A 10,969-nucleotide genomic window follows, 5' to 3' on the forward strand; every position below is an offset into this window, starting at 1 on the left:
GGCGTACTAACATGCTAAAGTCTTGTCAACGTGAAACGTTAGTAGAGTCATAAGCCGAACGTCCCTAAGAGACTCAGTGCACTTTCAGATTCATTGACTTACCAACAGGGACACCTTCACTGACTATTGCAACTGGATAAATGTAGCTCCAATTTCGCGCACGTGCTGACACCTACATTACCGTAGAAGAGATGCATTTTAAGCGCGAGTTTTAAAAATAAACTTTGGACGCCATTTTGTTATTGAAAATAGGAATTACTTTAATTTAAAACTAGAATTATAAATACAAAACACTAATAAGTTGGTTATAGTTTATAAATTGGACAGTCAACTTCGTTCATTTCTACATAAACAGTTTTAGTTTGGGTATAATCATTAAGAGAAACAACCCCATTTTCGCGCCCAAAACCACTGAACTTATAGCCTCCAAAAGGTGTTTCATTGGGAAAAATGTTATAATTGTTAACCCAGACAATTCCAGCTTGTAATTTCGAAGAAACACGATGACCTCGCTTTAAATCTCTGCAATAAAGTTTAAAATTAACCATTACACGCAAAGATATAAAGAATCAGGCCTACTTTGTCATAACACCAGCAGCTAACCCAAATTTAGTATTGTTAGCTCTTTCAATGGCTTCATCTTCCATATCAAATGGGAGAATACTGACAACGGACCCAAATATCTCTTCCTTAACTACTTGCATATCGTCTGTGCAATTAGTTAAAATGCAAGGACTTAAATAAATTCCGTCAGCAAGTTCTGGCTCTTTTGGCTTCACTTTTTCCCCGCCAAATTTAACAACACAGCCCTGTAGTAAGCTTGTTAGGATATTTATACTTATAATTGAAGAATGGCATAAATACCTCTTCTTTCGCTCTGTTGACGTACCACAACACTTTCTCGGCGTGTTCTTTCGTAATAGTAGCACCAACTGTCGTTTCTTCATCCATTGGATTCCCTATTTTCATTTTCTTTGTAGCTTCGACTAACTCATTTACAAATTGGTCGTAAACCGTTCTTTGAACAAAAACTCTTGTACAATTAGTGCAGACTTCGCCTTGCGTTAAAAAATTGCCCATCATAGTCGCTTTCACTGCTTGCGTTAAATCAGCATCGTCAAAAACAATCAGGGGAGATTTTCCACCCAATTCTAATGTAACTCTTTTCATTCCTTCCGAGCACATTCTCATAATATTCTGACCAGTAGGAACACTTCCAGTAAACGATACTTTAGCGACGTTAGGATGTTTACACAATAGTTCTCCCGTTTTCCCATCCCCCTTAAATTAAAATTTCGCAAGATTAAAAGCTTTTAAATCTTTCAATAATTAAAAAGTTTGTATGTACTTGAACTATGTTAACAACACCAGAAGGTAACCCAACATCGGTATAAATTTCGGCTAAGACTATACTTGAAAGAGGAGTGTGCTCGGATGGTTTATAAACTATGGTGTTTCCCGCAGCTAATGCGGGAGCTGATTTCCAAGTTATAACTTGAAATGGATAATTCCAGGCACCAATACCACACACAACACCCAAAGACTCTCGTATAACGTGCGCGAAATTGCCATTAGGCAGTGAATGATGAGAACCTATTAAAGATTTAAATGTATTAAATGATAATAGCAGAGTTAATTAAACTTAATTACCCTCTAAAGTGCTTGCAGCTGCACCGTAAAAATCCAGAGCATCCGCGCAACATGATATATCAGCCCTAGCCTCCCATATTGGTTTTCCAGTATCGTAAACTTCTAATTGAGCTATCAGCTCCGCTTTTTCCTAGTAACTATTAATTAAAACCTGTTAATTATTTAATTAGACGTACTCTTACTCTAACAAGAGCCGCCGCTGCGTGTAGATATTTCCCACGTTCAAATCCGGATAACTTTGACCAATATAAATGAGCTTGTTTAGCGGCAACAACGGCCGAATCTACATCCTTTTCAGATGAACATTTCAGCTCACCGACGATTTTCCCTGAACAAAAGATAATTTATCACGTTTCCAACGAAGATTAACTAAACTTAAACTCACCACACGCGGGTTGAATGATAGGAACTGATCTATCGCCATTACCAACAACCCTAACTCCATTAATATAATTATGAGGTCCTTTGACGTAAGTTGCAAGATTAGATTTTAAATTCATCGCGAAAATTTGATTGGAAATTAAAACTGCGCGTAACTTCCAGTTCCAGGCGGAAAACATTTCAAGACTAACAACAAATCAACCACGCCATGAATAAGTCAGTTAGTTATCAACCATGAACTTTGACCTACTTAGATAATAACTTTTATATCATATTTACATAAAAGAAATGAAAATTAGACACTTTTTATCAACTATTTTTTTTTCTTTTTCAACAATATTTGTACAAGAAAGCAAAAGATTGATTGAAATACAATACAATAAAATATAACAATTACAATTTTATTAAACAATGTTATTACTTAATTAAATTTTATTTCTTAAGACTACGATATTTAAAATAAATTTCCAAAAAATGGCTATGATATAATATAATATAAGAATTAATTCTCTCTAGCAGCCTAAGGAATCGACAATACGTGTATATGTATATATATATATATTATTAAAATATCGCCCCTTTACTTATTCTTGTATAATCTATAAAAAGTAAAAACCATATCTCTTTTTGGAATTTGTTTTAAATTACTTTGGGCAGCGATTAAAGTTTTCTAAAAAAACAACCTAAAGAAGATATATTACGAAACAATACACCAGGGGTGTGCGAGTACTCATTAAGTTCGAGTACTAGGTTCTCGACTCGATACTCGATAACAACACATTGAGATACTCGAGAAAGATTCGAGTAGCTTTTTAACATTTTAAATACTCGAATCCGAGGCTTACAACTATAGCAGACGATGAGTTCATGATCATTTATTATGAAAATCACCTGTTCAATGTTTACTTGATCACGAACAATCTTTTTGAACTAGTTAGATATTAGATAATTGAACATCTTCGTTATTTTCAAGAAATTTACAAAATTGCTACTCGACAAGTCAATATTTGAGACTCGATAATTACTCGAAAGAACAAACAAAATTTGACCTATCTAAATACTCGATACTCGAAAGTATTTTTGAGACTCGGCTCTATACTCGATAAGAAATTAGTTTCGATACTCGGACTCGGCTTGAAACCGAAAAAACGGGACTCGCACACCACTGCAATACACGCATCCTATCGCTTTTAAAGTTTTGGGAAACAACCTTTGATTTCTTATATAAAAATACAATACATATATAGGAATGTGATTCTCATATACAGAATTTAACAAGTGTTAATTAATTAATATTAAGGAATATTTGGTTCTTTGACGCAATTTGACGCACTTTTTATTTACAAGGGTTTCACGAAAACAGTGTAGTGTCCCTTCGCTAAAAGTAATTCATTATTAAGTGTATACTTACTGATATTCTTCTATACTTAATTTTATAGTATTTTTTATTTTTTTCATTTTGGTTCGGTAAAGAAAAAATAATTCTCGGAAAGGCTACCGAGGATAAATATGGTTCATCTCCAACAAAAGTAGTTCCATAATTTGATTCTGATGCATCATATCAACCGCTAAATCGGATGATTCTTCAAAAGGCCAAAGTAAAGTTGGTCCAAAAACGATAGCCACATTTTGAACCTGCATACGATTTTTGTCACTCAATTGAGTAACACTAAAACATGAAATTAGTATTACTATTACTATTATTATTATTATTAATAGTTTTTGCGATAGTTAGTACAACAAACTAACCGAACAAGATGTTTAAGAAGGAACTTTAAGGTTTCGCCATTAGGTTCTGGAAGACTTCGGATTAATTTGGTTATCGAGGCTAATTTCTGGTGTTTATCATTTTGGGCTTAGAAAGAAATGGTTACCTTAAGTTAATTAACTAAATTTAACTATTATTAGATTGAAATTGGCCATATGTCTAATCAGCGCCACTAGCGGATGGTCTGAAAACTACTACCATAGAGTCTAGGTATATTTAAGCGGGTTTGCAGAATTTCCGTCAGATGGCGCGGCGTTCGAGCCACCTGGCGGAAATTCTGTAAACCCTCTTAAATATACCTAGTCTCTATGGGAGTAGTTCTCAGACCATCCGCTAGTGGCGCTGATTAGACATATGGCCAATTAAGCCTACCCATGGCTTCTATAAACTTATGATACATATTAAAAGGAAAAAGAGGTTCTTTCATGTCCCGGAAAAACATTTTTAAGGCTCCTGTTAGGACATGAACATCCTCTTCAGTTTTAAGGCCAGAGTAATCGTCTAAAGAATAATTGCATTGTTTTTTCAAGAGTTTAAATTAAACACTTTTATAAACAAACAAATATATATCTAACCCTGATTGACTTGAAACCTAATTTTCTGAACTTGAGATAAATTTCCACTAGCTCGGTATAATCCATCCGCTGACATATCTTTCTTTTCTATGGCTTCGATACACAACTGCACGAATTTAGGTATGGTCGACTTTTCCCTGGCGCATAAGTTGCTTAAATTGCAGCCAAAAACGGGTTCATCCTTGATAATCCCTTTCTCACGAAGACTTTCCATGGATGGTCTTCTTAAGAAGAAGTTTCTTAACTTATCTCTAATCCGTTTTTTACGTTCTGTTGGACTAGCACAAGCTAACTCGTCCAGAGGAGACGGCGATACTGAAGTAGAGGTAATGCTGGAAGAGCTATCTGACGCTTTTATTGATCCGTCGCGAATTTTCTCTAAAGTTCAGGAGAGAGAGTAAGGAAGGGAGAGAGAGTAAGGAAGAGAGAGAGAGGGGGAAGGTTAGATTAAGTTGAAAGGAAAATCAGCCAGCCACTTTTAACTTCTTACGCTTTGTTGACTTTGATCTAGATAACCTACTTCCTTTCTTGGTTTTTTCTTTGGGTGAACTTGCGTTCGAGAGACTCATGTTGGTTGCTGTTGAAGGCTAAAGGGATAAATTAAGGGTTCAATTTTACCGTCATCAAAGGCAAAGGCGTTGAAATTGAAAACCTACAAGTTTCATAATGACTGACTGAATGGCATTGAACCATTCTTTGCTTGTTTGGGCATTGTCATCTTGAAGTAATATTTGGTTATTCAATACTGTAGTAATCTGAAAGACATTTTTGCGACGAGAAACATCGGGACACCAATCAATGGCGGCTCCTCCTAAATCAACTGTAATTTCGGGTTTGCAGCCACCATTTATCTAGAATGGGTTTCAATTGATTCTATAGTTCACTTAGGGTCAATTTTCTATGTCCTCAATATACCTGTTGAGCCGATTTCATATCTTTATAGAATAAGAGGTAAAGATTGGTTAAAGTGACGTGAACTTGTGTCCAATTCTTTTTTAAACGTTTCCCAGCTTCTAATAGACTAGTTTTATTTAATGTTCCTTGTCTAGTTATAACCTGGTATAAACAAATTTAAGACATTAAGAACAAAAATGAACACACAAGTATCACAACATTTTTTTTTTTTTTTTTTTGGAGTAAGTTCAAGCTTTGGGATGGGATGGGAGGTTACAGAATAATTTGTGAAAGTTGTAGAACGCACCATACAACCATCTCTCAATTCTGGCCACTTTTTAGGGGGTTCTTCCGAAGGTGGCTCTAAGCCACGAGGTAAAGAAGCGCTTTTACCCCCCTTTTCACTCTTAGCAGCAGAAAGTGACTGCCAAGAAGGCTCCATAACAGAATGCGTTTTAAGCTTGCGATCCGCTAAATTTGAAGGAGGGGCTCTAGTTAAGTGCCGAGGAACCTGCGGTGGTGCAACTGCCAAAGCGCCACTCGGTGGTTGGGGTGCTTCTCGACAGGGTTCAATACTGCTTACATTCTTCTTGATACTCGCTAGAGGTTCCTTTAAACACAACAATAAGCTTACAGACTTGTGGGGTGACAAACAAAAGCGCCATAAATGTGTTCTTATGATAGCTTAAATGAGAAAACTAGTGATAAATTACCCGAGTAATATCTGGAAGTTCCCATAAAGATGTATTACTATTTTGAGCGTAGTAATACACGCGTCCACTTTCATCAAAAGACCTCATCCACTAATTTACGGAAGACAAAATCGGTTAAAAGAAAAGTTCATGTAACATAACATTATACCTTAAAAGAATGGCCTTTTTCTATATATTAAATAAAAAATATTAAAAAACTATAAATGATCTCTTATTACAAAACAATTAGGAGTTAATTAGTCTTAAAAACGAGGACCACTGCGCCGCCATTGTTTTAGTGGCGTCTGCTACCCAGAACCACTTACCCATACGGGATTGGTTGAATTCTCACAGGCTGAGAGAGCTAAGGGTAGGGGCGGAAATAAGCACAGGACACTCGACATTGTCCAATAAATTTTCTCTAAGCTTTGGTAGCTTGACTATGAAGATGCGACACTATTTTTTCCACATTCCATTGGAAAATCAAGGATAATGCGAAATATGAGAGAAATAGGCGCGCGCCTGTGGAACAGTTTAGGTCCGGTGGGACGCTAGAAATGGGGGAGGAATACTCGGAAAAATGGCGGGCATTCTACTTCAGACTAATCTGTAGACCGCCCGCCATTTTCTGAGTATTTGCCCACCACTGTTCCGAGAATTCCTCCCCCATTTCTAGCGTCCCACCGGACCTGAACTGTTCCACAGACCACAGTTAGCGCGCCTATTTCTCCAGTTTTCGCGTTCCTCCCCCCTCCCCATCATCCTTGGGACAATGCGGAATAATAATAATAAGAGCTTCTTCTATGAAGGGATTTCCACACTAAGCCTGTGGCTTGTTTACAGGTGGGTGACGTGGGTCCCTTTACAATGCATAGAGGGGTGGTGGCTACCCATGCCACCACCCTATAAATAAATGCCCTATAAATTTTCCAGACAAAGGGGAGATCACCAGACACAAGTCCTATATTGTGTCCTATAAGACTTTTTTCTTATTTCCAGCCCTCGCTAAGGTAGGTTCGATTTAGCAGACGACACTAAACCAGAGGCGGGTGGCGCGGTAGTCCGCGTTTTTTAAGACAAATTAAATGCTAATTATTTTGTAATAAGAGATCATTTATTTATTTTTTTATATTTTTCCCTTTATATTTAGAAAAAGGCCATTTTATTAAGGTATAATGTTACGTTAAGTGAACTTTTTCCTTTTAATCTTTCAGGAAAAATTATACAAACCTTTTCCTTAGTTAATTCATTAATAAAATGGATATCCCCATCATCAGAATCCTGATGTCTGATCCATCCTTTGGGGGCTTTAGGGGAAGGTGACTTTCTAGAAGGGGGTGTGGTATACTGATCCAAACTATCATTACTGCTAGCGGTGTTATAATCATTATTATCATTTTTGGACCATTTGCTGCTACTTTTGACCAGTTTTGGTTTTGGTTTTTTAGGTGGGGTAGGAGGTAGAGGTTTATCAGGCATTTCCTCTTTCTCCAATAAACTAGTTTCTTGACTATTAACGTGTTCATCCTCAGCCTAAAAAGGTTCTTCTCATTTTCACTTTGTTCACCAGTGAAATATAAGGACTTTAACTTAAGGAAACATACAAAAGCATCGGGCATTCTTCTTGGAGGTTTCCACGTAGTTTCCCCTGACTGTGAATTGTAGTAGAATTTACGTCCACTACTATCAAGATATTCTGACCAGTGATTAAACAATACTTTCAGAGGACTCTCTTTGGGTCCTGGTTTGGGGGGTGTGGCTGATGTAAGCAAGGGAAAATTGGCATATATAGGGTTTTCTTGTTCATTCTAAAAAGTAACACAAAATTACAATAATCAAATCCGAATATTTAAAATGGAGTTGAAGTTTTACATTTAAATTGTCTTCATCTATGTTTTCATTGGAATTAAGATTACAGTCCTCTTCCTCAACTACTTTTTGTAAACGTTCATTATAGGCACTGTCTGTTGATTTGGTCCCGTCATCATCATTACTTTCTTCCTCTTCACCATCATAATCACAATCATCTCCCAAAGAATCGATAGTTTTTGAATCATCACTATGATTTCCTTCATCATCAGCTATTTTATTTGGGGTTGAAGGGCCTAACCGGTGATAAAAAGGTTAAAGGTGGAATTCATAAACATCAGACGCAACGCAATTTAGTACAGGCAAAGGCAGGACGTCGTGCGCAAACTTCCGCCTTTTGCGTATGACGTCCTGCCTTTGCCTGTACTAAATTGCGTTGCGTCCGACGTTTATGAATTCCACCATAAAGGTTCTTGACCTTAGAGGAACCAGCTATAACATACCTGGTATGTGAATGACAGTTACTCCATGACTATTTTGTTCATTTATATTCTCATTACTTTTAACATCTTGTTTATTGGGGTTGGAATTTTTATCAGTTTTGATATCAGGGACACAAGAGTATAAAGGGTTTGATATGAATAGAACTGTGTCATTCTGTTTGGTAATTCTGGTATTTTCATCTCTATCATTGGCATTTAAATCACTTGGTTTAATTTCATTGTTATTCTCTTGATTATTTAGATCGGAGGGTAAAACTTCCAGATAGTTCATAGGTGCGAAAAAAGGTCTGGTTTCACCATCTCTAATAACCTGCCACCAATCCTCATTTGTTTTTCTGATTAACAGTAGTTCCTCCCCTTTCTGTATTGAAACATCTCTCCCATCATTAGCCACATAATCATAGTCATAAAGAACTTTAAGACACGTTTGTCCATCTCCCTCCATTTCAGTGTCAAATATTCGTAATAATTACCAATGGAAGCATTGGCCTATAACAATTATAAAAGGGTCCGTGATGTCATGATTGTCATGTCTCTTTTCAGTACCTCAAATCTCAAGACTCAATCAGAGAAAGCCAAGGCTTAGGCTCAAGTTTCAATGTTTTTATACCAATTTCTCGCTGATTTATAGGCCTATTTCTATTATTGGAGTGGTAAACAAATGACTTACCAATTTCGATCGATAAAACTTAAAAATTCGATTATATTTAACAAAAATAATAACAAAAACAACTAGCTAATTATTAATTAAAAACAAATTATTTCCTTGACAGCGCGATCAGAAAAATAATAACCGGAAGTTGGGTTTGGTCGTAAAATGACAGTTCAAATCAGTTCAGCTCTCTATCCAAGCTGTTCGTGGACTGAATCGAACGGGTTTTGCCTTATGAAAATCTAAAAGCGCGAAATCTAAACCGCAAAACTGAAGGACCATAATATTTTTGGCTCTGTTCTCGGAAATAAGAAAATACAATTAGTCTGATGGTGGAGGAATCAACGAAGTGGAAAAGTGAAAAGGAAGCTGGCCCTCGGGGTGTTTGAGATTAGTTCTTGTTTACTCGCAAATCCCTTGTTGATACTCTAGAAAGAGACCGACGGCAGATGTAGGAATTCTCACGCTTGGAGAAAACATCACCTTCAAGGAATATTTGGCTCTTAAACCTTATGACTCTTTCGTTTCCAAGGGTAAAAGCAATTATCAAAATGTAGATTTCGCTCCCAAACTACCTATCCACCACGTCTGTTTCTATGGTAACCAACTAAAATCGAAAAATATTTTTCCAAGAAATGAATAAGAAGGAAAGGTATTAATACTGAGTGCGCGAGGGAGGAGAAGTTCTCAAGAGAAATAAAATCTTTGAAAGTGAAACATTGGAGTTTATTCTTGGCTTCTCTAATAAGCAAACTCTTCAACCAACCAATCCGATTTAGAACGATAAACGTTTAAATTTAGGCCGAGGATAAAATAAAAAGATATATATTCCCCGTGTTTTTCGCCTCGAGTTCCGAGAATCGAAACGAACTCCGAAATAGGTTTCTATTCCCCCCTCTCACTCTCTTTCCCTTCCAGTCAACGGTTATAGCCTAGGAGTGCAATGGTGCGTGTTTGTTTCATTATTAAGGGGGTATAGTTAGGATCTGAAGGGAAAGAGAACACTATAGGGGCGTTTTCCAAAATATTGGACAAAAATTAATAGCCAAGTTGTAGACGGAAATACGCTTGAATAAACTGAATAAACCTTACGGGCTCCTCCTCTTTACGTTGAACCCACCAGCACTTTTTAATGGGAAATTAACAAGAATCGGCGCCTGCGGTTTTTGATTGGTAAATATTACGACAGACGATTTTGAACGTTTAAAAGGAAACCATAAGTAAAAATAACTTAGCAACTGGTAGGTTTCGAACCGGGACGAGTTCCGAACTGCAAGCCGCATCTTCAGTTTTATATTGTAAAATTTTCCACTTAAAGTTGCAACAGCTTTCCGCTTCTTTCCGTCTTTTTATTGTTACGTCTATTTAATTTATTGCTATATTTCAACTTTTACGGCCGCACTTACGACCCCCTTTAGCTATTTCGTTCCTTGAAACCCTTGCCTGGGTCCCGAAAATGATATCCTTATTGTCACTTTTATTCCCCGTTTCTATGGCAACCTCCCCTAATCCGTGACGTCGACGTATCTAGCTTAGTTTTTCCAAGAAACTTCGAAGGAAAAGAAGGCAGCCAAAATATAAGCCGCATGCCCTCTTCAACGAAAAATAAAAGAAGTATAATAAAAATAAAAACAAAATTGAACGTGCTGTTTGAAATATTTTCAATGCAGATTTTTATATTAAAAAAAATTATATTAGCTAGGCATATACCTTTGTAAGGAACAGCTTAGAGGCGAATTTTCATATCTAAATATTCTGGTTTTTTAATCTCATAATAAACCGAGTATTAAGCCTAATGTACTGGGGAACTTGAAATTTATTCAAATCTCCTCGTAATATTTTCAACGGTTGGCACAATTTTAAATTTTCGAGATATATCACACCCATTTTCAAAATCCCTGAGCTTTACAGACTCTCCAGGTATTATGGCAACACTGCTTTAATACTCAAGAGAGAATTGATAAAATTCATATCACTATGAGAGCGGCGATTATCAGGTTGGCTTCGAGCTTAGCAACTTCTTGGAAAACCGGGCGAGTTCTATA

The 10,969-nt window shown here is 36.6% G+C and overlaps 2 protein-coding genes and 1 long non-coding RNA gene across 5 annotated transcripts; 1 reads left to right on the forward strand and 2 right to left on the reverse strand.

Annotated features, from left to right (window-relative positions):
• Nucleotides 1-234: 234 nt before the first annotated feature.
• On the reverse strand, nucleotides 235-2,210 carry LOC149661474 (4-trimethylaminobutyraldehyde dehydrogenase-like). Its single transcript, XM_089843000.1, has 7 exons — nucleotides 2,036-2,210; nucleotides 1,833-1,978; nucleotides 1,651-1,780; nucleotides 1,349-1,593; nucleotides 865-1,281; nucleotides 580-809; nucleotides 235-522 (listed from the first exon to the last, which is right to left on the reverse strand). Exons 1-7 carry the CDS (start codon nucleotides 2,208-2,210, stop codon nucleotides 306-308), a joined length of 1,560 nt encoding a protein of 519 aa, XP_089699126.1. The 3' UTR covers nucleotides 235-305.
• On the forward strand, nucleotides 1,981-2,614 carry LOC149661475 (uncharacterized). The gene is made up of 2 exons (XR_016368916.1): nucleotides 1,981-2,120; nucleotides 2,194-2,614. It is a non-coding gene; the product is annotated as an uncharacterized LOC149661475 (long non-coding RNA).
• LOC149661476 (rho GTPase-activating protein 12-like) lies at nucleotides 2,332-10,528 on the reverse strand. Of its 3 annotated transcripts, none has more exons than XM_089842980.1 (14): nucleotides 8,943-10,528; nucleotides 8,273-8,761; nucleotides 7,833-8,065; nucleotides 7,565-7,768; nucleotides 7,191-7,493; nucleotides 5,982-6,071; nucleotides 5,576-5,878; nucleotides 5,290-5,430; nucleotides 5,031-5,225; nucleotides 4,865-4,961; nucleotides 4,375-4,752; nucleotides 4,172-4,300; nucleotides 3,781-3,886; nucleotides 2,332-3,700 (listed from the first exon to the last, which is right to left on the reverse strand). In XM_089842980.1, the coding sequence occupies exons 2-14, from the start codon at nucleotides 8,715-8,717 to the stop codon at nucleotides 3,526-3,528; spliced, it is 2,799 nt and encodes a 932-aa protein (XP_089699106.1). In that variant the 5' UTR covers nucleotides 8,718-8,761; nucleotides 8,943-10,528; the 3' UTR covers nucleotides 2,332-3,525. The 3 variants fall into 3 exon arrangements, with proteins under 3 accessions (XP_089699106.1, XP_089699107.1, XP_089699108.1); XM_089842981.1 differs by having other exon boundaries at nucleotides 4,895-4,961; nucleotides 8,943-10,527; XM_089842982.1 differs by lacking the exon at nucleotides 5,576-5,878.
• Between the last annotated feature and the right edge of the window lie 441 nt (nucleotides 10,529-10,969).

The sequence above is a fragment of the Phalangium opilio genome, unplaced genomic scaffold, assembly GCF_054372755.1.
Source record: "Phalangium opilio isolate 3A_F unplaced genomic scaffold, DU_Popi_V2 ptg000070l_1, whole genome shotgun sequence".
Lineage (NCBI taxonomy): Eukaryota > Metazoa > Arthropoda > Arachnida > Opiliones > Phalangiidae > Phalangium > Phalangium opilio.

Excerpts from the sequence above, each read along its gene's own strand:
- LOC149661474 (XM_089843000.1), bottom strand. The coding sequence starts at position 2,210 with ATGTTTTCCGCCTGGAACTGGAAGTTACGCGCAGTTTTAATTTCCAAT. Across the intron at positions 1,594-1,650 it reads AGCTGCAAGCACTTTAGAGG|GTTCTCATCATTCACTGCCT; the intron begins GTAATTAAGTTT and ends AATCTTTAATAG. Across the intron at positions 1,282-1,348 it reads GTGTTGTTAACATAGTTCAA|GGGGATGGGAAAACGGGAGA; the intron begins GTACATACAAAC and ends TTTTAATTTAAG.
- LOC149661476 (XM_089842980.1), bottom strand. The coding sequence starts at position 8,717 with ATGGAGGGAGATGGACAAACGTGTCTTAAAGTTCTTTATGACTATGAT. Across the intron at positions 7,494-7,564 it reads GAAGAATGCCCGATGCTTTT|GCTGAGGATGAACACGTTAA; the intron begins GTATGTTTCCTT and ends GAACCTTTTTAG. Across the intron at positions 6,072-7,190 it reads ATGAATTAACTAAGGAAAAG|TGGATGAGGTCTTTTGATGA; the intron begins GTTTGTATAATT and ends TCCGTAAATTAG.